This window comes from Microchirus variegatus, assembly GCF_963457635.1.
Source record: "Microchirus variegatus genome assembly, chromosome: 18".
NCBI lineage: Eukaryota > Metazoa > Chordata > Actinopteri > Pleuronectiformes > Soleidae > Microchirus > Microchirus variegatus.
The window spans coordinates 10,239,849-10,267,835 of NC_139819.1; the positions used below are offsets into that span (position 1 = coordinate 10,239,849).

General features: G+C 43.6%; 1 protein-coding gene across 1 annotated transcript in view; it reads right to left on the minus strand.

Moving 5' to 3' along the window:
- Positions 1-26,726, minus strand: part of ptch1 (patched 1) — a gene marked incomplete at its 5' end in the record, with an annotated part of 43,777 nt that extends 17,051 nt beyond the window's left edge. Inside the window, 13 exons of the mRNA XM_083905169.1 lie at positions 527-655; positions 3,491-3,616; positions 4,714-4,812; positions 5,002-5,157; positions 5,266-5,397; positions 6,557-6,704; positions 8,765-8,886; positions 9,015-9,216; positions 10,897-10,988; positions 11,386-11,455; positions 11,608-11,797; positions 24,822-25,014; positions 26,556-26,726. Of these exons, the coding sequence (XP_083761295.1) occupies positions 527-655; positions 3,491-3,616; positions 4,714-4,812; positions 5,002-5,157; positions 5,266-5,397; positions 6,557-6,704; positions 8,765-8,886; positions 9,015-9,216; positions 10,897-10,988; positions 11,386-11,455; positions 11,608-11,797; positions 24,822-25,014; positions 26,556-26,726 (1,830 nt within the window). The remainder of the gene's footprint in view (positions 1-526; positions 656-3,490; positions 3,617-4,713; positions 4,813-5,001; positions 5,158-5,265; positions 5,398-6,556; positions 6,705-8,764; positions 8,887-9,014; positions 9,217-10,896; positions 10,989-11,385; positions 11,456-11,607; positions 11,798-24,821; positions 25,015-26,555) is intronic.
- Between the last annotated feature and the right edge of the window lie 1,261 nt (positions 26,727-27,987).

Here is a 27,987-nt window from a genome sequence, read left to right on the forward strand (position 1 = left end):
ATTTAAATGGACTCTAAAAAAAACAGGCAGCCAAGGCAATGGTATTCTAGAAAAGTCAGTACAAGAAAAAATGCATCAATATTGAACATGAACTGCCCTAGATATGTTTAAAAAAAACAACAATCTTTCACCAGCTCTGTTAGAGCAACAGTTTTTTTTCACTGTGTGAAATATAGAGCTCAGACTCGACAAGTGAACTTAATAGTGTGTGTGTCTATGTGTGCACATCTGTACAATGGCTGTGCCAATAGACATGACCAGACTGGCAGTCAGACTTGGTGAAGTTTAATAAAGTCTGTGACAGATTAACAGACAGTCTGTTCCACACAGCCAAACAGAAACAGACAACATAAGCAGTAATTAGGGTTTTGACTAAGAGGGATTAAGGTGAAGAGATATGCGCGATAACTGTATTATCAATTGTTAGATCTGAGATCAGAGGAAAAGATAAAAAAGAAGGAATGAATGACCTTTAATAAGTGAATTACCTTAATCAGAAAGAGGGGGGGAATAAAGGCGGGTTTACGTGTGCGCACCTGTAGAAGCAGCAGAAGATGTCGAAACGCCTGTCTTCTCGACGGTAGAGGTCCATGCTGAGGATGGCGGGGAAGATGAGCAGCACCATGGCAAAGTTAAACACCACGACCACTGCGGCCTACAAGAAACAGAAAAAATAAGAGGTTATTTTATGGAAAAGGTTAGCGACGAATAAGGTTGTGCTAATATTCAGTCTTAAAACAAAACAAATGATTGTGTTAGTCTGACTAAAGCCAGACTCAAGTGCAAACATGGTAGTCTGACAAATATAGTACTAAATTGAGTTACTCAGGCTAACTTGTATGTATGTAAATTTCCCCACTGTGGGACTAATAAAGGACTATCTTATCTTATCTTTTCAAAATTCCATTCCAAGTGATTGGGAGTTGAATCATTAATTCATGTATACTTTCAGTTGGATCAGAGTAGGGGACAAAACAATGGAGGAGTCGGATTCGGTGAGGTGATGCACAGAAAAGTCTGGGGTGGCAAAGTCTAAAGCAAGTGGGGGCTTCAAAAACATACACGAGATTAAAGTGGATCCAAAAATAAGCACAGCTTTTTCCAAACCAAACCTCACATTGTGGCGTAACAATATAATAAATGTACTATAATGAAAGGTATTTCTCAATCCTTGTCACTACAAAGTTGTTGTGAAGACATTGCATGGCCCCAGAGCAATATTATTTCTCAACATAAGCACTGAAAAGCCTTAAATATACATTAAAATAACACAATCGGAATAGTCTGGCTTCAAGGTGTAAGTGCCTTTCAACACATTTTCAGGACAAAAAAAATCACTGACTGCAAGGCATGTGTGTGTGTGTGTGTGTGTAATAGAAGCCAGTACAGTGTTGTGGTTAAGTATTTGAAGGTGGTGCAGTGAAGCAGGGGATGGGGGTTGGGGTTACTTTGGGGCCCTTCCCAGAGTACAATCTGGATCTTGCGTAGTTGCCAGACCACTACACACAGACACACACACACACACACTCACTCACTCACTCATACACAGACACACAATCCCTTGTGTGTGTGTGTGTGTGTGTGTGTGAGTGCCAGACCACCCAAGGAGCCAGAGGCCTGCGGGGCCTGAGGTGATGAGCAGGCGTTGTGGCTGTACAGACAACACACACCCCTTACACACACACATGAAATGCACATACACACACGTATCTGCTGCCAGCTTAAAAAAATAAAAAAACTGTACAGCCTCCTACTTAGACCACACCTTAACACCAACCAGACACACGCACTTGCACATCCTCACCCTCCCTCATTCCACAGCTTACTACTCAGTCAACAAGAGGAATAATGTGGGAGAAAGGGGAGATGAGGTTATAGAAAAAAAAAAGATTCTGTAAGTCGAATAGAACAATTAATTCTCAATTGGCCCACTAACATCCAGACAGATACAGTATGACTTCACTCACTCACACTCACACACATACACAGACAGCGACCGCTAGCTGACCCCAGAGTGGGGGAGATTTATCATCACATCTGTCCGCTGTGCATGAATGTGTGTGTTCCTGTGTGTGTTTTTGTGTTATCTGGACAAGCTTCCCACTTTTTTTCCCCTTCCTCTTTCTTTCAGATTCCTATTGGTGGAAGGAAGAAGAAAATGAGGAACACAGCGTAAGAGGCGAGAGAGGAACGAGACCGCCGAGGAGTCAACAACAGGAAGTTTTTAATGGTGATAAAGAGACACACGCACACGCACCTCATCACACATATCTCAGCATTGATACGAGACTGACAGATGAGTACTGCTGGTTGTAACATGCATGTATGTGTGTGTGTGTGTGTGTGTCTGTGTTCCATAATAAAAGATGAGTATCAGCATGATCGTCTAACTCACTGCAAGTCTGCCCCTCCACCAGTCACAAAACCACAAGTAAAATATGCACGCTATGCACGCTTGTTATGCATGTGTGTGTGTGTGTGTGTTCCTGTGTCCTAGTGTGTGTGTGTATGAGACAAGGCAGCAAGGATTATACCCACGGGGGATCGAGTTTGACAGCCTTGCTGTACTAAACCCATCTATCCACACATGCTAATATTGCATTCACTGTGGCGACATCTTGCCACACTGTCTGTGTGTGTGTGTGTGTGTGTGTGTGTGAATAAAGAGAATATTAGAGCGACAACAATTAACCGATTGGTAATGGACAACTAAATTGTTGTGTTTGAGTGTTTTTGCCCTGATGTGAATATATTCAGGTTTGTTTTTTTGCTCTTCTTTCACAGTAAACTGAACCTACAGAATTACTTTGTAGGTTTTTTTATTTATTTTTTTTACTTTTCATAAGTCAAAAATACATGTAGCTAGTACATGCTAGTAGAGCATAATAGTACAGCTAGCAGTTGACAATCACTGCAAGCATTCACTGTTTTCCTTCCTGAAGTCATATTCTACATTTATGAAGCTCAGTGGTGATAAGAAAGACGAGGCAAATATCTGCACCCTGTACCTTGTGTAACCTTAACCCTAACCCCTAACCCTCAACAAGAACAAAAGATGTAACACAATAATATAATATATAAAGTCCTTGTGTTGTTCAACTGTCATTTGTTTATATTCAGGTTTTATAATTGTGTTCCACAGTATTTACTGTAACCTCGGTGTCAATAATTCAACAATTAATGAGAGATGTTAGTAGAGTCAGACCTACAGTACATGCTAGAACAATACAGTATATACTGGAAAGGCATAACAACATGTGAGTACACACACATACACACTGATTGTGTTACATGGACCTCAGCCACAATCTGGACAGACACTGGGCACACCACTAAGTGGGGAGGACAAAACACACACACTTTCAGTTTGATGAATGAAATCAATAAAACTAGGCTCTGAAGAAATCTGGAGCCAAATATGACTGGAACAGAGCTATGAGAGAGAGCAATAGAGAGGAGAACACACACACAAACACACTACTGGGCATACCTGTAGAGAAAAGGCTCTGAGTGCTGGGATGGGGATGAGGGCTGCCATGAAGAATGCAGTGACGTTACTGATGGAGGTGAGAGCCACGCTGGCCCCTGTCCTCTTCAGACACTCCCCTGTACGGTCCTGTCAAGAGACAGAGAGGGAAGGAGATGAAAGGCAGAGCGATGAAACTCAACTCTTTTGATCAGATTTTTTCGCCAAAGGCACATGTGTAATACTTGACATTATGTACAATTATCATAACACTAATATGACTGACACTGATTGCAATGTTTCTTTATGCCCTGAAGGACTTGGATAATCCACCTGGGCCTGTCTACGAGAGTCTGAAGAGTTGAGGAAAAAGGGGAGAAGGGAGAAGGAACAAAGTGATCTGCTGCCTGCCTCCCAAAACAAATAAATTATTCCTAAAATCACCGCAGCTGAACCGTTCATCTGAACCATTTCTCACATAAAATAGTACTGAGGGGTACATAAATAATCCTGGAAGGTTTTGGGGCCACCGTATGAAGATTGGAGGACGTGCAGGACCACACAGGAAGTGCTTGCAGGCATGTGCATCTTAGAGTGTGAGCATGTGTGTGTGTGTCAGACAGGAGAGATCAGGTTCAGCTCTGTTTAGTTTTCATCTCAGCCACACAAAGGAAGCTGGGGGATGAGGGAGACATAGAGACAAGGGCTTGAAGGGGAGGGAAGCAGGGGAAAACAAAAACAAGCAAATACATGCCTGTGTTTTCCCCCTCTGGTGATGAGAAGTGATCCTGCGCCACAACACACACACACAAAACTGGCACAAACTTAATTTGTTTATTTGTTTCGTTGCATTTAACTCTGTGTATGTGTCATAAAGACACTTTGTGAACAAACAAAAATGCTGCTTTAAATTTTGATCAAACTACATTACACACAATGACATTTCAGAAGCACTTCTTTACACCTGTGACTGAGTATTCACCCAGTGTGTGTGAACTAGATTAGGAAATGATATCTTGTTGTTCTGCTTTGAGTTGTAAGGTACACATGGGAAGATTAGAAAAGCAGAATGTGTGTGTATGTGTGTGTGGCACACATGGGTTGTTTGATGCTACATCACAGGCACAGACAGGCTTTCACACATTCCTCTATAGAGGAGATAAGATAGCAGAGGGGCTGAAGGAACATGGGCTAGTATGGATGGAAGGGGGGGCGGCAAAGAGAAGAGTGTGGATGTTTCGCCTAACCTCAAATGGTATCCTCTTGTTCTGTCCAGTCTCACTGAAGGCATGAGCGAGGAGGAAGACGTCGTCCACTCCAACTCCCAGAGCCAAGAAGGGTAACACCTGCAACACACACAGACACACACACTCTTCATCAGCCTCACAAGCCACAGACGGCAACATCAAAACTGACAATATTTCAATTCCTCAGTAATCATGGGTTGTCAAAAGATGTTTCTAATGATGATTGTAAGTATTGTGGCAAAATTATTCTACTAACGTTAATTTAACATGTGCAAGCCGGTGAATTACCTGTGTGGTTGCCGCATTGAAAGAGATTCCGAGGAGCGAGCAGAGGCCCAGACCTGCTGCCACAGACAGTGTCACCAGCAGGACGCCTGCCAACCCCACAGCTCCCTGAGACTTAGCGCAGTCCCACCGCAGCATGGTCAGACACGCATAGGCCAGCTGGACACAAATGTCAAGCAAATGAGTTTGATGACTATATCCCATTTCTTCAATCCAAGCTTGTATTTAAATTTCATAATTTAATCCAGCGACTATGTCACTCCTCACCATCAGCAGGTATCCACTGGCCACACGGATGACGCTGATGTCAGAGAAGGACTTGAGAATATCTTCCAGAGTGGTTGTGGTGAAAGACAAGACCTTCTGGGAAGAATTTGCCGCCACACTTTGCAGCACCGCCTAGAGAGACACATGTAAGCCATTAAAACAAAACGATTTGAAGTGCAATTAAATCACAAGGATGAAGAGATTAGTCATAACTAAATAAAATACAGTACATCCCACAAAAACGCACATTACTCTGCCACAGTGCAAAATTGGCTCTGTGGGAAGTTCAAGGTCAGGTTTTGCTGACCATGAATCCACTTAAAAAATGCTGTTTATTTATAATAAACAGTGTAAATCGGTAGATTCTGTATTTATTTTTTTGTGTTCATCACTTGTCAGAATCTACGCAACACCGTGACTGCGTCTTCTCCCTCTTGAGCTATCTCAGGGCAGACAGATGTCTTTGAACTGCTCATTGGGGAACAATGCTGGCTGACACACATCAGAAAACTCACACACACACACATGCGTACACTTGCACACATGTCAATAACATAGCAATACACAAGCCCAAAATCTCAGCGCACTCATGCAGACACATCTTTTATGACTGTAGCCATTGAAAAACAAATGTATTTGAATACATGATAACACCTCTTTTCTATCAATGACTCCTGGGCCCCATGATTAATGTTACACACACACACACACACACACACACACACACACACCACACACACACACACACACACACACACACACACACACACACACACACACACACACACACACACACACACACACACACACACACACACAAGGTCACACCATGTCAAACAGGGGTTGGGGCCCTCAAAACAAAGACCAGATGATGTCACACTTGAGCCACCAACGGGGCCACAGCTGGGAAAGCAATTGTGTGTGAACTCTGGAGTGCGAATGCATGTGCGTTTGTATGTGAGAGGGAGAGGGAGAGAGAGAGAGCGCTATCCAGCACTCCCTTAATGTATTCCAGACATGCTCTCCCTGTTGCTCTATCACTCCTCTCTACTGAGAAGCGAGAGAGAAGCTTCAGCCTTTTACCACACACCAACAGTGGTTCTAGTATCTATCAGGGGCCCAGGCTTTGGATGAGGCCTTTTTCATGTTCACCTGTATCCGGCCAGTGATTTACTGTGTGGTTGTAGAGGATTTAGAGTAGATTTCTTTTCCCCCTTTCTCTTTCCTTTGCCCTTTTTTCCCTGACTCTCCCTGTCTCTCTTTCTTATTTCAGAGCGATTTTGGCCCTCACCTCAGAGTATTTCCTCTGCCAGGCTTCCAGTATAGCTGCAGCCTTTTCTTCATTCCAGTTGATGTGGGAAACCTCTTCATAGCTACGAAAGTGCTCAAACATCTGCTTGGGAGTCATCAGCTGGAACATGGTCTGTAAGGCCTGGGCACTGGAAAGACGGGACGGAGGGAGGATGGCAGAGAGAGGTGGAGGAAAAGACAGACAAGGTAAAAAAAAAAGACAACATGTCACTGAGATGTAAACCATACTGACAACATCACGTTTAATCAGGAGGGAACATGCGGAGATAGGAGAAGCAGAGAAGATGGAGGAGTAATACCAAGAATTCAAGATTGCAAAGGGCCAAAACCTCAAATTAATTTAATTTCTAAACCAGAGGTCCCTGAACAGAGAGACTTCTAATTTAACCAGCAAGGGAAGGAGAGGGGGGGGGGGGGTGAAATGCAGCAAAACCGCAGCATCTGGAGCACATTGGATAAAAGTCATCATAAACATTGGTGTGTTAAGGCCACCTGCTGCTTAGGCATAATATTGTTCCATGGGATCTGAACGTGGCACAGAGAATACAGATGCCCAAAACCATGAAACATAGCGCTTTTAACACATGCTGCACTGCAAAATGTCTAAAGTAAATTTGAACTTTTTCCTTTTCCAATGGACCAACTTTTACAACAACATTTAGTGCTGTATATACTGCAAGCATGCTGCATATATTTCTTACACTTTCCTACTCATGACAAGATTAATAATAATATCTGATAAATTAAGAAATACTGGCTGGATTTGACAGAAACAGTAAGTGCCTGAAAGATCTAATCTAATTACAAAACAGTAAGGTTCTTGATCGTGTTCTGACATATTTTCTGAGGGTCATGGTGTTTATTGAAGTGAGGAAGACACACAGTTTTTAGTGGGTGTGTATTAGTAAATTAACGAAGCACTGATTTGTCATTAACAACTCTGGGCACTAGGGCAATTCGTTTTTTTCCTATCATTAAATTTAACGTGCGAAAAGAGCAGACATAAGCTGGCCATTCTCTTAATGAATGTAATGTTGCGATAACCACGTTAATGGTGGCAGTTAGTAAACAAGATGTAAAAAATGTTGGTGCCAGCACTAACAGCCCAATGGACACACAGGCAGGCACACACACACACAGACGGGCAGGCATGCATGCAGACACCCTAATGACCCAACCTTGCCAGGAAAAAAACACAACCGCAAAACTAACAACGCACCCCACTGTACTCTATTACTAGTGTGTGTGTGTGTGTGTGTGTGTGTGTGTGAGTGCAGGTTTTTCATTTATGTAAATGTATGTGCATGTTCTTTACAAACGGCAGTTATTCAACATTATTGCTTCCCCCTGTTGAAGTTATAGTAGACATAATTCATCAGTTAGTTCATATAAACCTTTCAGCATAATGTAGATAGAGTGATACGAGAGAAAGATACTTCCACCTCTACTAGGCTCCGTTTACAGCCTCACAACTAGGGTGTTCCTATTGACTGTTCTACTACACCTAATCTGAATACAAGTCCATCCCACACAGCTACAACTTCCCACACTGCAAAGAAACCTAACAAAAAAAACAACAAAAACAGCCACAAACAAAAAAGTGTTGAACACATTTCCAGTGATCCCGTCTACTGTAGCTTTAAAGGAAGCACAATATTACCTACTGACGAGTATATATTTTTTATATTCATATAAAAACCACGTATAATGCAGTAACTGACTGTATATAAGTGTTCTGTTGTGAAGGGGGAGGGGGAAACATGCACATAAAACTGTATATATTACATGTCGACTGCGATACCATATAATCTGCGAGCTTAATCTCGGTGCTTGTGTTGGAATTAAACACCATGTATGTCAAGTATCACTGTATATTTGGACAAACTGGCCAAGGCTGGATAGATAACTCTGTGTATACACACTGTACATGTGTGTACATGTGTGAGTGGGCACTGTCCAAGCCGAGCAGTCGAAGCTGAGCAGGAACAGCTGGAGCTCTAAGATTTCACTGGAATCCGCTAATGACTGCAAGATTTATAGCACACGGCGCACAAGCATGCATGTGCAGTCGCGGAGACCGTAAAAGAACAAACACACACACACAAAAACACACACACACACTTTTTTTCAGAGGAAAAAACGCTGCAGTGTTTATGGGGCTGAGTATACCTAAGTGTGGGTATGTTACCTGAGTAGGGGTCCACTGCCGTTCTTGGTGGTCCCTCCTACGATCAGTTCCTCCTGCCAGTGCATGTACTTCCTGGACAGACCATAGCAGCCGCCACTCAGCGTCCGCGCCACATCAAACGGCTGGCGCAATAAAAACAAAATGGAAGATAATGACTGTCAGCAGCATGACAAATTTTGTTTTACAAAAAACATACATGCTATATATACATACGCTGAGGCAAAAGCTTGACAGCACACGAGTCGCCTACCTTAGTGGAGTTCTTGTTGGGTGCGGTGAGAGGGCAGTCAGGGTCAGTAGGGTTCAGACAGGGTCTATCCATGTAGCCATGCCCAACGTCTGCCTTTTCCAACATGTCCATAAAGGCTTCCACAGGATAATTGTGCCTTTTCCCCAAGTCCTCAACGAAGTCCTTGGGGTCAAAGTTAGTCCACTGAAGATGGCCTTTACCTCTGCAAAAGTCACAAGTGAACAGAAATGATGCTTTACTTAATCAAACAAGCTGAATTGCATTATGTTTCTGCTAACATTCAGTTTGATTTTTGTATAGTTATAAAATGCAACTATAAGATATTTTTCCCACGACAGCATTGTATATTGGACGCTGTAATTACATGAAGAAGACAAATAGTGTGTTGGACAGTAGTTAGAAGGAATACTTCTACTGATTTGCATTTAGCTTTGTATTACTAGAATAGATGATAGTACTTTTGAAAAACGGTGCTTCCCAACCTCAGTTTCCTCTGAGTTGAGATATCTATTCATTCTTTTTTTGTTACGTGCCCATGAGTGACACTTGGTCCTGTTAGCGTTACTGTTAGCAAAGATGGCGGACACAGTTTACATTCTGAGAATGAGGTCCCACCCCCCTATGGGCGGGTCTAAAAAGGCGCATAACAAAAAAAAGAATGAAGATATTTCTCGACTCATGGAAAACTGAGGTTGGGAAGCACAATTTTTCAAAAATACTACCTCATTCTAGTAATACAAAGCTAAATGCAAAATCTGTGAAGTATTCCTTTAAATCTTGTAGGACACTTGGACACTTGGACACTCAAGAGAGCAAAGAAACAATATACGGTACTCCATTTCTGGGAGGAGAAAATAATCTCTTTCTTGCTAGGTGACAAAAAAAAAACAATAAATGGAGACCAATTCCCATCATGCAATAGCCCAGTGCTAACCAGTCCTTGTCGCTCTGCCTAGCACATTCCAATCTCTCTTTCTCTGGACCTCTCTCTCTTTCTTTCTCTTTCTCTCTGTCATTCAGACGACATTGTATGTGCTTAACCAGGCTTGGGTTATTATTCCAAGCCTCCCAACCAGAACATAGTAAAAAACCTTATTTACCATCCGAGACCAACGGGCACCACACTTAAACGAAACTGTAATGACAGGGACTCCAACTGATACACTTTGGAAAAAAAACACACATGCAATGATCGTAGTGGCACACACACACACACACACACACACACACACACACACACACACACACACACACACACACACACACACACATAGGGGTACAGGTCTGATGAGTATTACTGTAGCAGCAGGCCATTAGCAACAGAAGGTCCAGACAATGATGTGAGGCCCAGGGCTGGAGAGAAACTATCACCAGCGATACGCATGCCAGCAACCATGACAATAGAACCTTCAGAGGGGACGGGTTTGGGGACACACATACACACAGAGGCACACAGATACTTGTTCCTCGGTGGTGTCTCTTTGGAAGGATTGAGCATGTTTGGGCAACCTCTTTTGACAAAGTAAAAACAAGTTCTCGAGCTTCAGCTCTCCTCTTTCTCACTCCCTCTGAACATATACAGTTAAAATAAACATTTATTCCATAAACAGCACTAAGGAACTCAATGTTCAAGACCCTTTTGTCCCCCCCGAACATCATTGTAATCAGTTTGCCAACAAGCTTTACAGTGGGGAAAGCTCCAAGTGTGCCTGATTAGGATTTGTTTCTATTTTTAAAGCTTTTGATCACTTCACTCGATCGCATGCTTAAGAAGAGATTAATCAAGTGGGCAATTTGCTGTGTTCACATGTTGCACTGCTGCTGCTGAGGCATAATAAAACACAGACGCTTGTTTAGTATGAAAGGAGGTTTGCCAACTTACGGGAGATAGAACATTCCAGATTGGAGCTTGGCTCCTTCCCAGAAACAGTCCAAAGGGGTGATGATGAGGCAGGGATGTAGCCTTTCTATGATCTAATTGGATAAAACAAACATACACAAATCAAGAAATACGAATGAATAAGGGCAGAAAAACATCACGAGCAGTTCTGGACTCACACATACAGTACAAAATGGAAGCATCAACTGAAATGCTACTCTTTCAGAGAGTTTTGTTGAGTGAGGCAGAAGTTGAGAAATGTTCAACTTTCCAAGCGTCAGATGGAGCTTCACTCAATTAAATCACATAATGGAAATAGTCTTGTACATGCACTGGACATGGTGGTCATCGCTTCACCATCACTTTATTAACATTGATAGCTACCTCAAGCACCACACGTCAGACCCACCCGCCATTACGCATCCACGCAATTTGTATGTGTGAGTCCAGCATGAAACTTCAAATGATCACATTATATCTTTTGAATCTTACCTGATCCATAAAAGGAATTTCGGTGACTAATTCTCCTGATTTGTAGCATAATTGTTCTAATTTCCATTGTCTGAAAAGAGAAAAAAAAGGTTTCTGATTAGTCATGCACAAATGCCTCGGATTAATAACCTCACAGGTGAATTTGTGACTTTCTTAAAATATACAGAGATAGAAAAAGACACAGATTAAACACAAACAAAACAAGAATCTGAAGCGTGTCACCTGTTATAAAGGTAAACATGAACTCTGCTGGCTCGGAGAGCTGACTCCAGGTGCTGCAGGAGCGCATCCACTGTTAGTACACTGGCTCCCTCCTCCCGCGGCGTCTGGATCATCAGCTGAGGATTAAACATGGCCTCCTCGCCCATCTTCTGCCGCGTGTACCTCAGTTCCTGGTTCACACGCCCGCCAACTGCACAAAGAGGAGCGACAGAGTTTAATCATGTGATCAGAACCCTAGTTTAGTACATTCATGGCCAATCATTTTCAGCTTTGGTTGTTACCTTTGATCTAAACTCCCCATGCACCCATATGTTGTTCCCACAGCAAATAACTAACACAAAAAGAGTTATATTGATATATTAGGTAACAGTTTATATATACATGTCCCAAAGCCCATCATCTAAGGATTAAAGTTTTTGTTTATATCCAAACTATTTTGAATCCAGAAAAGCAACATCACTTCAACAAAGCCACATTTCACAAAAGCAGCTCCACGGTTCTGCTCAAATTTGCTAACAAGTCGGCAGCACCACACCACATCAACTGCATGTGTATGTGTTTGATTAAGCAAGAGGGAGAGAGCAACAGAGGGAGAAGTTTTCTTCCCGGCTTTGCTCTCAGCGTCGTGGTGGGACTAAGCCCTGTGCGTGCACGCTAAGCTCCCTGCTAGCCCGTGCTACAAAAGCAGTCTTTCAGGTCCTTTAGCTGCTCTGCTTCACCTCAGTACAGCCAAGTCAAGCTCTCCTTCTCTCGCAAACCCTCATTCAAACAGGGGGAAATGCAGTCAGGCACCCCCGATTTTCACTACAATTATTATCAACTGAATTATTCACAAATTTGAAAGCAAATTCTGTACATACATGCTTTATTTTGCCGGTTTCATGCGCTGCAATGTGTGTATATTACACATATTTCTATGCGTGCATCCTCCAAAACCGCAAATCTCTGCCTGAGTCAAGTATTTGACCCGTGCTATAATCAGTGACAGCACAAAACAATTTATAGTCTACCCTGTTGCACTTGATCATGCACACACACACACACATACTGAAAACATAAAAAACGGCCAAGTGATAAGGATAACAGTGTGAAAAATCTGTAACATTTTATTACCGCCGTAATCCAATTTAAAAGTCCTGTTCAATTCATGCAACAGCAGGCATAGATTGTATATTTTCAGCCCATTGTAATGGCATTAAAGTTGAACATAAGCATGCCTGTTCTGTCGGACTGGACCACCCAGACAGACCAATGGAACAGGGAGGGAGGGGGCCATGTCTTGGGGCATTAGGAAAACACACTTGATTTCTTTTTTTCTGGACCCAAACAGCATAACCATCTGATCCTGTCTGAAGGCATGTTTATAATACTCATCATTAATAGCAGGCCTGGGTTAACTGGAGCGACATGCTTTCCATGGCTAGGCCAGCTACACAGCTACATTACACCAGCCCTCCCTTCAAAAAGAGCACGCATGGAACTGATTTAGAACCGACGCACACTGACAGTGCACTGACAAGTCAACTTGTCTGGTATACTCAACGCTCGAAGGCAAGACGAGCCCCGCCGTTTAGTTTAATCACGATGCCAACAGCGGAAAAAGGGAACACAGGTGTAGCGAAAGAGGTGCATCCATGTTCGAGTTTGTTTCTGAGGAGAAGAAGAGAGGTCTGATTGCGAAAAACGATGGGAGGAGGGTCAATGCTCAGAAGGCTGCCACCCAAAGACCTCAAGTTTACAGCGAGCAGCCAGGAATGGGACAAGTCAAAGGAATGCACTCTCCCTCTACAGGAAACAGCACATTACGGCGTCAGGCTCAGAGAATTCCACACTTCATGAGGTTACAGCGTTTTGGGGTCAACACTCACACAGCCTTGGGGCGAAATTAACACCCCAGCTGGACCAAGAAAATATGTGCGAGTATATGTGTGTGTGTACACACTGGCGTACATGCAAGCATGTGTGCGAGTGTTTATGTGTGTGTGTACACACAGCTGTGTTTCTTCAATGACACATATTCCCATATTCCTTCTCCTCAGAAAACTGGTTGACCCTGGCATATGTTGTTATCGTGAAGGTGTCCTGCTCCAGGCTCAGCAGCCGTGACCTAAAACAAAGTGTCAACTGACTTTATAACGAATTTCCCAGCTCAGCTCCGGTTCTGAGACAGTATGTTTTCATGCTCAGTTAAGTCGAGCTAAACTGGACCACCGTCCTTGTCCCTGTATACAAGCACTAGCAAAGAATTGATTTATTGAATCAAGTGTGTCCACTTCTGTTATGCCCCCCTTTTAAACTTGTTAGTGTTAGGCGTTTCCTTGTTGACCTTTGATGTCACAGATGATCAGAAAGCTTTATTCTAAGACTGTATTTTAAAAAGGTACTGTCACACTCACTCACTCTAGGTTAATATAAAAAAGAGAAGTGTTGGAAACGACTAACCAAATGATTAGTAAGTAAATCAAGAAAATACTATTCTGACTTATCATATACCTGCACTGCCACCCATGTGTGTGTGTGTTTTCATGCATGAGAAAGCTTCACAACTGATTGATGAATAATTACAAAAAGGGAAAAGAAGTAAGTTGAAGAAGAAGAAGGAGTAGTGGAAAAAGAAGATGAAGGCCAGTGTGTGTCACTGTATTGGAGCCCTCAGTGTGGGTATTCAGCATGTTGCATAACATTAACCCCTGGTCCCCCTATTCTCAAAGTAGGGGAACAGGAGGCGGTGGGGGCGAAGGGAGTGAAAGTAGGTTTCTAAGAAACTGACATCACCCCTCTCCCTCCTTTCAATCCTCAACTCCCCCCCCTCCCCTTTCATACTCTCATTTTCTCTCCCTTTGGTCTATTCAGCTCTTCTCTGTGATTGGCCAGATCATGATGGCAATCAGCCAGGCCTCTCTGTCAAAGCCAACCCACCCCCACTCCCTGCGGAGCCAACTTTCACTCTTACGCGTACAACGCACTGCCACACCACAGCATAGCGCCACCGCCCCCCCTTCCCGTGCACATCTCTTACACCTGACAACGGAAGCATCTTGCACTTTCACAAGTAAAATACCGACCCAGCAGTGGCAAACGACGGTTAAAACGGTGCGAAAACATACACACTCTTGCTCATACTGTACATATGAACATTACACCTCCTAAAAGAAACTTCTGTATTTAGGTATAGAAATTAAAATGACATTTCCCTCCTTTCCACAGATCTAGAATCTGTTTAAAGCCTCTAAGAATGTCTCCACCAATAACAGCTGTCTGATATATGACTTTATTACAAAATGCTAAAGGGATCACTGATGTATCTGCACGAACGTGCATGTCGTTTGGAGACATCCGTGCGTGTGTTTGTGTGTGTGTGCGTGCAGACAAAGGATTAGCTGGATTAGGCCCCCTCTCAGCTGGGACCCCTGTGGAGAGGAGGAAGCCCCCCAAAACCAGGTCATCTCCCTGCCACCAAGTTTACAGCAGATTTCTGCAGCCTGTACCTTGAGGAGAATGTAGAACACGTGCATGATGTGGTCCTGACTTTTTTTTTTTCCAAGATTGCCATTCACATATGAAGAATGCGGCAAGGAGATGGTCTGGGTCAGTTGTATTCCCATCAGCACAAGGATTTCCAGAACATTCAGGTGAAAGTTTGGCAACTGGGTCAAGCATTCGTAAATTTTATTCTCATATGGAACTCACTAATTTTCTGAAAAAGTTATGGGAAATATCCAGAGAGACATTTGTCAACATTTGCAACAGCCCCTTTGGATAATTTCTGATAAATGTCTGGACGACAGAGCATGACTAAAAGCAGCTTTAAGTCAAGTAAGCAAGTAAATAAGGGGTTTCAAATAAAATCATACTCTCATAGTCTATGGATATTGATCAGGGTAGGTTTTCCTTGTACGCCACGACTCATCAGCATCAGAGCTATTTAACTGTAAAATCCAATGTTGAGGAAACTTTAAGACATGACTGCTTGTACTTATTTAAGTTACTACTATACTACACGTGTATTTGTTTTTTATTTCAGACTGTAATTGCATCACTCATCATTTTTATTAGACCTTGTTTTATCTCCGCTTGCCAGGTCTTTTCATGTTGAGTTAAGCATGGCACATTCCCAACAGTTAGCTTCCTTTATTTGCCACCAATCACCTGACAGAGCTTCACTCACTGAAAAGAAACCACCTGTTGCCACCTTCCTCTGTTGCTCTTCTGCCTGTCACTCTGATTCCATCCCTTCCACCACCCTCATTTCTTTAGACAAATGTCCTGTAAAACTGCGTTTCGATAAATCCACTCAAGACTAAATGTCACCATATGTCTGGCACCAGCCATGAATGAAGTGATGTGTGTATCACATCAAACTATTGGATCAACAATGCTTTAGAACAGCAAATAAAACAATCAGCTTCACTGAAATTGTCGGATGACTTGGATTTATTTGACCGCAGTGTAATATGAGTCAGGATAACATCTCAGGTCTTTCTATTACCCACAGGACTGGATAAATAAAAGAGCAAAAGTGTGACATTGTCATACACATCCACTAAGACACACCACAAAGATCACAAAATAATTTAACAGCAAGTGAGATATCCAAATCAAATTGAAAGATTCTGCAATTGTGTAATAAAAACAATACAATGTGTGACAAAAAAAAGTATGCAGTACTGCAGGAATTCATCACCCCCGGAATATGTTTTGCTTTAAAGACTTCAAAAACAATGTGTCCAAACTCCAAACTTTCACCTATCACAGGTGAACCTTGATTCCACGTTTTGACCCGTGAAATATTTGATTTTCTTTGTTGTAGCAGAAGTGGCAAAACTACTAAGATGTGGAAGTGGTTATGTACAGTATGGTAGCTCTGTGATGCAGGTGTGCGCACAGCTGTATTCCTGTGATGAAAGGCCTCACTGAGAACCGAGACCCTCTCTGACCCACGTTGAGCCCCCTTCACTCTCCCTTTCTCTACTTCCATTCAGCTTTCAAACAGGAGGGCAAAACAAGCAAAGGTGGATAGTGGTCGATCACGGAGGCAGAGGGGGGAAAAAAGCAGGAGAATTACAGAAAAGAGCGCCAAAGACATAGAGACTGATTACTCTGTAGCTGATTGTGGAGCTGTAGTTGCTTGTAGCACCCTGACCCCTGACACAAATGTGACCCCTGCTCCCCCACCCGTCCATTACGAACCTCACACCCATACCACCAACCCTCACCCTCCAACTCCAGCATTACCATATGTATGGCTCCCCTCACCCCTGATTATGCTAATCACCTGTCCGGTCCCTACAGCCCCTAAAATGGGTGTATTTAGCAGTCGGCTGGCTCCCAATGCAGCTTCCCCTGGGCCCGAGGTGTACATTCACACACTCCTCAATGGGCAGATTCTTCCACGTTGCTGCCTTCATTCAGGTCCTACTCAACCCCTACCCCCACCCCCAACAAAAAAAAAATCCTATTTCAATGCCAATGGATTCACAGAGCAGTAGAAAGAGTAGTAGAAGAAAACGCTGAACCTCTTTTTTGTAGCATGTGCTAGATTGTGTGCAGTGGTCCAATAAAAAAAAAAAAAAAAAACAAGGTGTCAGGCCAGTGATGTATTAATTGTGAAAGGTGACCAAGAGAACGTGTGAAAGTTGTAAGTACAGCGCTGTCAGTGATGTAGAATCAGACAGCGAAAATTAAAAAAAAGCGAAATATTTTCGTTAAAACTCCTTCATCAACTCCAGCTCAAATGTCAGATTATAACCAGATGAACCCTCCTTCCTGCTGCATTTACTGCCCTGTGATTAGTCCACGCAACCCAGCCATAACAGACTGTGACATGAGCCTCTGCAGCCAATCTCAAACCGCCATCTCTGTCATTTCCTATAAAATTACATCACACATATACAGTATATGTTACTATGGGTATAAACTGCTAATGGATATATTTGATAACTTGGAGGCAGTGCAATAACACACCACATAAGGTTAATACAGTCAATATGTTGGACAACAGCTACATATAATCAACATTAATATTAATTTGAATTACCTGTAGTTAGAAAAAAGGTCCAGTGAGTAAGAATTACTGACATCTAATGGTGAGAGTACATATGGCATCAAACAGAGTCACCCCTCCTTTTCCATAGCGCATCATGAAAATAAGACAGCCTCCCCAAAACAAAGCACTTATACCTTTGCAGACATTCTTATAGGTATAAAAATCAATTTCTACAAATAAACCCTCCTAAATTTTACACACTGGCGCTAATTTGACCCATGGAGTGCAACAAAATATAATGTATGAGGCAATATATGATTGACCAATGCACTGTACTAAATGTTGAACCAGGATCAGTTGTTAAAGGATGTGTTTATCCCTATTACATTCTCATTGTTGCACTGCAGTGACAATTCCCTGTCAACCAATCAACAGACTGTAGTGTGTCTAACACCACCTTTGGCTAAGCCAACAGAAGAGAGCGTTAAAAGCCAGATCGGCTATTTTGGTATCCAACTTTTGACAATAAAAAAACAATATACCAGTTAGAATACAACTGTACCACTTGGAGGAAAATGGGCTTTTGTTCACGTGTATGACTCAGCCAAAAAATGAAGAAAGTAACAGTTAAAAGAAGAATGTCTAAAATACTCCAAGTGGAACAAAGGTTGTTGATTACGATCGGTGAATTGGTGAATGAACAAACTAAAACAAAAACCTCACCAAGTGATGCTTTCAATAACTTTTAACACAAAATAACATCTTTCAACTGTGGGTGTAAATTAATAATATCAGGGAGACATTGACAGAAAAAAGTTATACACAGCATATAACAACACAGCAGCAGTGTTTCCCTTGTCCTTATGCTTAAACTAGACTTCTAGGGCGGTCTCAGATTAGGGAGACTAGTTCACTTTGACACATACTGCCTCAATCTGAACCTTTAAAACACTCAATCATCTGCAGGAGGAAGTGTTTCATATCTCTGCATCTTTACGCCTCCTTGCGTTGCATGTGCATGTGTGGTACTGGCGTAATTGCTGCTCCTTCCAGATTCTATGACGTTGCGCTGTAGGAATTGCAATGATCTATACTGCTACGCACGTAACCCAGAGGGGATAAATAACCTCAAACGACACGTACACAGTTGAGAAATGATTATGGCGTGTTTACACGAGGAAATTCTCCATGTTTTAGTCTGAAAAGCATCAATCCTCGGCCCAATCTATCTGCCGGTGTGAGGGTAAGCACTGCAGCCAAAACACAAACACACTACCGCTACTATACTCCTGCTTCTTTCCTCACTCTGGTCTCTCCCCCCCCCCAGACACACACACACACACACCCTCTGCTGTTTTGTACTTTCTCCACCCCTCTGGCAATCAGCACTGTGAGGGAGGGAAGAGAGGAAAGGGGAAGACGGAGGGGGGAGGGAAGGGAAGGGAAGGAGGGAGGCCAGACCACCCTGCTCTCATGGCAGGGCTGAGTGTTTACATTGCTGTGCCTCACTCTGTAATACATCTGGCATTCTGAGGCCACTCTCTCTCCAGCCAGGAATGGGGGGGGGGGGGAGCAGTGGCGGAGGGGAGTTAGGGGGGAGAGGAGGCTCGGGGAAAGAGAGAGACCTCTCTGGCAGGAGAGGAAAAGAGAGGAAGAGAGACAGTGAGAGAGAGGGAGGTGTGTGTGTGTGTCTCTCCACAGTCTCCTGTGGTTGGTCATTCGCAGGGCTCTGGTTTTTGAATAAGAGCGCCTGAAAGAATGCAAAATGTAAACAGAGAACTTGGAGGCATCTCAGGATGTTGTTTGTGAATGGGAGTGCGTTATTGCCGTGAGCACGCACGCGGACACACACACGCCGCACAGTTAATGGGGATTAAAAACATACACTTTTGACAGGTAAAGCTAATATACATAAAACTGTTTTCAAATGAGCCAGCGATAGCTTGGGAAAACAGCGCTGCAAGTCTGTGTACAGTACAAGAGGCACAATGTTTCCCCACATTAAATCCCTCACCAACTATAGCGTACACTTTTCATCCACTCGTAAAGTTTAACACAACACGCTGGAATGTTATTCCTTCCTCGGAGAGTTAATCCTGTTTGTGGTGAACTGATAAACGCAATTTTAACGGAGTCCAGTTTGGAAAATGCATGAAGTGTACGAAGCAGATAAAGACAAGCGTAGTCAGACGTGTATTATGTGCAAAACTAAGTACTGGGTGGATTGGTGTGTTTGATTACTTGGGGAATAAAAGTGGTTGAGGATTAGGCAGGAGGAATAAAGTGAGAGAAAGAAAGAGAAGGAGGGAAACTAATGAAAAGCAAAATCCAAAAGAGAGCCGCCACCTCGGCTCGCATCAACCACCTACCCATTCACCGAACCAAGATTCCAAAGCCTTTCTGCATCTGCAAATGTGTGCGTACGTGTATATGTGTGCGTGCGTGTATGCACACATGTGCATTCATGCGTGTATCAGTGCTCCCATACACATCAAAAGCTGGATAATTCAATCATGCAAACCACAATCCCCTCAGTGGAGACACCACATTCGGGGCACTCCTCCTCTTCCTCCTCCTCATCTTCATCCACAAGAAAGGATGTCAAGACTTCTTCCGCATGCACTTAACATTATACCGCTCCCTTCTCCACTGCCATTACCAGCAAAACAACAAAACAACCACCAACTCTGTCAACTCAACTCTTAATCACACTCGATACAAAACAGACATGCAAGGAGTCGCTTGGGAAAAAAAATATATCCTATCAGACTGGATTCTGAAACCCTAAATAAGGCTCAGGACGATGCACACAAACACAGATTTGTACGATTTTAACCGTTTCCACATTGGACATCAGGAATAAGCTAAAGGGAGTTGCTTTTGTTTCAGGAGTACGGGTTTGAATTTGCCTCTACTTTGTTGTGTCACTCCACGATGCGGCAACATTGGCCTGCACTGATACATTTACTTAAATGTACTACTTATACAGGCGCAAGCTTCAATCCAGAGAATAATATCAGATTCAGTGCCCTCTGCTGGAGGACAAAGGTCAAAATGTTTAAAAATACAGATACAAGAAATGAACGCCTTATTATCACTTTGTCAACATCTGGCTTTTGAGATGCACAAATTTGAACACACGCACAAACATACGAACACATACAGGATGCACACGGGGCTTGGTGACAGCTGCGACTTCTGCTGCATGTCTTCCACCCCCTTCTCCTCTGCTGTGAGTCTTCACTCTGCACCCAGGCCACAGGGTGAGTATCAGGTGAGGTTTTAAATAGCGGGGCCTCTACGAGATGACCTCAGGGTCTCAGGGGTCTTCCCCCGTGGCCCATGGCCTCTACACTGCCCCCCCCCCCACGCCAGAAAGCTCTCTGGGACTAGAGGCCTCTCCTCTGTCTGTGGGTTGTAGCCTCAAGGCTTCAACCCACAGCCAAATGCCCCTAGTCCAGACCATAAATCAGGGGACCATAAACTAATTGAACTAAATTCACTCATACATCTCTGTGCACCTCAGCACTAGTTCATGTATGATGAAAATAAAAGATGTCTCCTGAATGCTATAGGCCCCCATTCTCTCTTTAGTGCTAAAACTACAGTGAAACCACAACTCAGCCCAGATTACTGTACAGCTCAAGCTCATCTGCTTTGGCCCCAGTTTCAACTTCAACCCTTGCCCATAGCTCAAGCTTCAAAAGCCCCGTTTCCAACGTTCTCCTCCCTGTGCCATCTCCCCCCATCGACATCGCAGCGCCATAACCACACGGCTACATCTTCAGCCGTTAGCTTTAGGCGACTGGACTTGCCTGAGTTAAGTTTAAAGACGTTTCACCTCTCATCCAAGAGGCTTTTTCACTTCTGCTGAATCTCTCCAGCCCTTCTGTCTGCCACAGAAACGGAGCAGAAGAGTGAGCGTCCATCCTGCAGGAAGGCAAATGTTTATGCGATACTGTTTTAATTAGAGGCAGGCGGTGCTGCTATTTTCTTTACAATTTGGCCAGTGTTTGCCTTAACCCAGAATGCCAAGGGATGGCTCCATTTCCCAGTTGTAGCCAGGAGGAACTCTAAAGGGGTCTTTTTCCCTGTCTTTGTACGTCTTTGCTCCCTGAACGTGGCTTATAGTTAATCGACGCAAGATCATCTTGCGATCTGAAATTGAGAGGGTATCTGAAGTCGAACAAAGGTCAATGGGCACGAGTTCAGACACTGAGGAAAGTCACATTTAGTGTGTGGTGGCAAGAGTGAAACTAGAAGACCACAATACTACAACTTCCTGTTTCAGCTAATAATTTCCTGTGAGTGGAAAATAGTACAGTGGATATAAACATAAGCGCTTATCTGCGCTGTAGATGCAATCTGTACTAAATACACACGGTGCATTAGAAGGCTGTCTACACAGGAATAAAAAAATATTACTATCACTATAATTCACTAACTGTTAGACAGTTTCTCTCCTTTGTGCAGCCATGCATCTGACTCCCAATTGGTCTCTGTCGCGTTGTCTAATAAACAGAACTTCCTGTGTCTGAGTGTTTATAAACAGTGCTGAGTGAGCGCTGGTGTGAGAAGATGTGAGAAGAGACGATCCCCGCAAAGGCTGTGGCACGTGAGAGAGAGCGTAGAATAAACACACCGACAGACTCCGGTGCGCACTTAATGGCTGTCTGTTGTAGACGTCAGCCACCTCCTGCACGCAAAAGAGAGCAGGTGATGACAGACAAGAAATGAGATCACAAATGTAAAAACACTGCTCCAGTCAATTGTCAGGGAATTGAGAGATCAAATATGAGATGGGAGTATTGTGTGTGTGCGTGCGTCTACAGGCCACACAGCTTCCAAGCGGGGTCGTCCATGGGTCGCCTGCTGAGGGCAGTTCCAAATGAAACATAAACAGCCGCTCTGTCCTCTTCTCTCTCCTCTTTTTCCTCTCGGACGATGGGCCAGTCCCCCAGCACGGCCCAGCACAACGTTACACAGTCCAGGCAGAACTAATCTATCCCTCAGCTGTGCAGTCTAATCTAAACAAACAGATCTCTCCCTACCAACATCTGGAACCCCTCACGTACCGGGACCTAGGAAACCACGGCAGCCCAGTCTCTTTGTCAGTGTCTGTGTGTGAGAGTGTGTGCGAGCAGATCTCTGTGTATCTGTACGAGTCAGTGTGTGTATCCATGCTGTAAATGTCTAACAGGAGGTCACAAGACTTTGGTTCAGCCGTTTGTCATGTTCTTTGAAATAACTTCTATGAAAGACAAAGGGGAAGGAAGTCTGACCAAATGCAACCACTGTATCACGAGTTAGTGCTTATTACGTCTTTTGTAAAATTATTCTTATTATTATTCTATTATTTTGCGTTTAAAGAGCCTTTTCTCAGGAGTCAGTGTTGTTTTGTGTCATAATAGGCACCTTTCATGATACTACATGGTACTTACTACTGTACTAGGACCTATAGGGGATACATCTATTGCCAATACAGTGACAAGTTAAGGACAGAAAATTGTCTATTCCAGCTTGAAAACAACATGTCTAATAATAACAAACACAATTGGTTACTGAGGGCCCATAATAGCAAACCTATTTTGAGAATCTGCAAACACAAATGAACTTTTGCGTCTCATTAAGTTAATTCAATCCATCCAGATATTTTAACTCTTGAGAACTAATCTTTGCTGCAAAAAAAAACCTAAAAGAACTTTTGTAATTCAAATACTACTTGTACTGCTGTCCTTCTTTGACCTCCTTCTTTGGCCCCAATTAGCAATTCCAATAAACTCTTCCAGATAGAACAATAGTGATATAGAGGAGACATAACAGTCATCGTCTTAGTTGGCTTTCTTCTCAAAAAAGAAAGCGGCGATTCCATTAACTATGAAACAGAAAACGTCGACAGTTTGCTCCCTTCCAAGCATTTCCATAATTTTATTTGATATATGCAGAATTTACGTCAGCGGTTACTTTTCTCTCAGCCGATTTCTCAACTAATCCATTACAACCCTCAATTTCCAATAACTGAACGGGTGTACTGTCAAGCATGGAATGCCATTCTGTCTGATATGGTGCCTCCTCGCTGTAGCACACATGACCATGGCCTGAAATGGTGAAAAGGGAGTGAAAACAGTGTGTTCCTCTGACTTCAGTCAGGAGTCCTCTACTGAGGAAGCTCTCCCCTGACTTTAACTGCCGCCAACTGCGCCTGCACCACACATGAGAAGAACACGCTGTCTGTCAAACCCCTGAAGCAGCAACACACAAGGAGAGACCAACAACCTGAGGAGGAGTGTTTGATCTGCTCAGAAATCATTTGCTTTCATGTTGGATCTTCCATTTTCCTTATTTTGTAGAGGGTAGTTTGAGAGAGGAGGAAAGCACACACACATAGAACAAAAACTATGCATTAATAACAATGTTTTGTTTCTTTAATATGACCAAAAATATGTGTTCAACTTCTCAGCGGCAAAGTCTGCTCCTCCATTCATGACTCCCACAGCACACTCTGGCCCTGAGTGCAGGAATGCACATCAAAGGGAAGGGGGAAAAAAGCACAGCCCCTTCCCCTTACCCCCCAAGCACCGACCATAAGCACAGTTCCCGATTCCTCGAAAAAATTCACTCTCCATAAGTTGTTTTTTTCCTTCTTGTCTTTAAAGAATCAACAAGCGAGTAGGACATCCACTCCACAAACACAAGTTCCTGTCCTCACTCCACGTTTTCCCTGCAGCCGGAGACAAATCTTTTTGGAAAGTTGAGAGCTGTCCAAAATGGGACCACACACAGTCTCTGAGCATTCAACTGCTGGGGGCAGGCAGGCAGGCAGACACACACTCACACACACTCACACACTCTCTCACAAAATGGCGGCTTTGACAAAAATTTCCTCTACCCCAAAAGCTGCTTATGAACTTAATTACAACCTTACTTCTGCGAGCAGTTACAGCCACATCTTGCACATCTTGTGTGTGCATCTCACATGGTTTGACATGCAGCAAATGCTGGATATATAAAATGATTTGCAAGCTTCACTTGGCCACCTGCCAGGGCGTAAACAATAAACAATTCCCCAGGCTAGTTTTGCAGCAATAACTCTGTCTTCTTCCAATCTAAACCATCTTATGCGCTTTAGAACATGCACTATCAAGTCATATAGCTCAAGAACAGTGAAATACAGAACAGTTCTCGCAGCTTTCGGTCAAAAACAGTAGAAATAAACATAGTGTCTTACCTTCCACCCAGAGTTTCTCCACGTCCGTCTCCAAATTTGCGGCTCTTAAGCCGACAGCAAAAGCTCCAAAAATCATGAGGCCGACAACCAAAAACTTTCCGCAGTTCTTTTGTATGTAGCAGCCCAGCCTAAATAAAAGTCTCTGGAACTTTGCTCTCAGCCACAGAGGTGCTTTCCTCCCAGTCGCCTTCCCCTAAAAAAAACAAGAGTCCTTCAATTAATTCAATTCAAACACAAAAATCAGTACTTACCTGGATAGGTGCTGGGTTTAACAGAAAAGATTTACTGTCATACAGGTAAAAAAAAAGATGGCCACATGTGGTGTATGTGTTAATATCAAAGAGAAATACTATTAAATAACTTTACTGTAGGCCCCAATTGAGATGGCTAGTTGTTATGATTCTCCGTGAGACGACAAACCGCTGCACAAAGAAGGATTTTAACGGACATGAATGGGAGCTGTGATCAAAAATCATGAAAACACAATGGTTGTCTCACTCTGCTAAGCTAAAGTGACGAAAAATACACACATCTGTCACTGGAGGGACTCCCCAGGGCGAGAGACACCAGTTGTGTCATATCAGTAACATGTATAAACTGTAACCTTAGCAGGATGTGTGCAAAGGAAAGACATCTTCATTCCCTGCAGATCATCTGCACACAGGCTGCTCCACTTCTGTCACTTCACTGATACAGTGATGACTTCATTTCAACAAGGTCGTGTAGGTCTCCATCATGGCACAAACATACAATGCACAACACCCTTGTGTCAATTTCGCAAAAAGTATGGCAACTACTACTGCACAACACAGACACTATATTTAAGGAGTAACTTATTATACGCCAACACCCACAGATCAGACTGTGATATCAAGTGCAAAGACAATGTGCACACCCACACACACTGCACTGACATTTTGGACAGCCAAAACAAAGCTTTATCCCTATAACTTAAACACAACCAGTTAATGACTAACCCTAACCACAGTTCAAATGTTAAACCCGAAAAACTTAACCAGTTTCTCAGATGTTTCTCAGTTTCCACCTCATTTAGACCAGGTTTTGGTCTCTGTGAGGACTACTGGTCCTGACAAGGTCAATGTTTATGCCAGAAGAGGCTCTGTGCACACACGCGCGCACACACACTCCAGCCCGTGTGTTCCGGCCTGCATGGGGAGTGGAGGAGCCATCCCAGTCTCACAATATTTGTGAACGAAAGAGGGCAGCCACATGGATTTGACTGTTTTTCTTTTTTCCCCTCCAAAGAGAGTCGGTCATGGTCACTCACTGTTACACAAACTTTATTACATTAATCTCATCCAGTTAAACGTTTTACGCCGCTTATGTGCAGCTTGAGGTTTGTGAAAGAGTTCCCCTGGTTGTGCCGTGACTGCGGGTGGAAGCTGCGTGTTTTGCAGTGTGTGTGGATGGGACCGTTATAGGACGGGACTGCCTGGATGTTGCAGTATAAGCAACAATCCTGTGGTTGTATGTGCGCATCTAACTCGCTCGGCATCTTTGAGCAGAAGCCGGCAGCACAGGAAGAAGTCTGATATAAAAGAAAACAACTTGAGGCTCGGTACTACCTTGTCTCACCCCCGTGCGTACCCCCCTCCAGCCCTTGCCTTTCCCGTTACCTAGCAGCGACTGGACATAGTTTGGCCACTTTATATGGCTGATACATTGAAACCGGGAGCATGGAGCTCTTTCTCGGCTACGACAGGAGTTACGCACCTCTGATATTTGCTCCAAAGCAAAGCCGGCATCGCAGTAACTCGGCCGCTGCAAATACTCCAAATCCAGCGGCGTGCTGCGGGAATAGTCCCCCCTGTTCCTCCGCGTTACTCTCGGCCGATCGGGGTCTCTGTTTTCCTGCTCGGAGGGCGCATTAGCAGCCGAGGCCATGTTGCGGGGACTGCGAGAGGGTTACCGTTTCCCACTTTATGGTATTTCCCCGAAAGCGTGCAGCGATATCCCAAAGCAGCAGAGTTTCACTCTCGGAGATCTCACACCCGTGAAGTAGGACTTCATACTCCTGTTGGAGACGGCGAGTCAAAGTCTGCGCCTTCCATCCCAACATTTCGTGATCCGGAGGTCTCCGCCGCTTCCACCGCACTCACCGAGTCTCTGGAAAAAAAGTTAAGTTTCTTTCAAAAAGCGACGTGCGCAACGTGATTCCCATACACGAGTCGTCTGGTCAGAAAGCTCGATGGTCGTGGTGGCATTCTGGTGGAGATCGATGTGGTCTTCCCTTGGGCCGCGCGTCACGGCCAACTCTGAGATTCAATAGAAGAGGAGAAAAGACCTCTCTCCATTTGGAGGCAGAGGAGGAGGAGGAGGGGTGAGAGGGAGGAAAAAAGACTCCAGATCCCGCCTCTAGGGCTGTCAGATTGCAGGACTTTCTTGCATCTGATTGGTTCCAGAAGGGCAAAAATTACTCAGCAAACACGACTATTATTAGCTGCTTAGCAACAGCTCACTAAAGTAGAGAGACCACCCAGGCAGAGGGGACCTCGTGTGCATATCCCAACTTCAGGGAACAGCCAAACCAGCCCGGTGCGTTTGGTGTTTTGGGTTTTTTCACATGGTTTTTCACATGCTGTCCTGGCGCCCGGGAGAAGCAATAACCGGAGAGGAGCTGTAAGTGTGGAACAATATACACGGATGGATGGTGGGTCAGATGGAGGCCGAGTCGAGGCATGTCATACCTGCAACTTTATATCACCACCGTGATTTTAGCAGCTGAGTCTCAAATTACAGCACAGCATTGTCAGCCTTTCTATACTCACGAGAGCTGCTACGTATAGATTGCAACAAATAGGCAGTGCTGTGTCACATTTGTGCAAATAGCCGAGTATTTGAGACTTTCACTGATCAAAACAATCAAACAAATCACCTCACCTGTCATTATCGTATAATATATAGAAACGCCACTAACCCTTTTAATGATTCAAGAGAGAGTCAAGTACGAATATAGAAGATTAAGGTGATTTTATCCGATAGTCCATATTTAAATATGGTAAACAAAAAAAGGGAAGTATTTTTTAACTGCTTGAGTTTTATTTGTAACATAAACACTGTAACACTCACACAACGTAAAGTTGTGCTCCGTGGCCTCATAGGCTACAACTGAATTGTTTGTCAAGAAATATGTTATTAATATCAA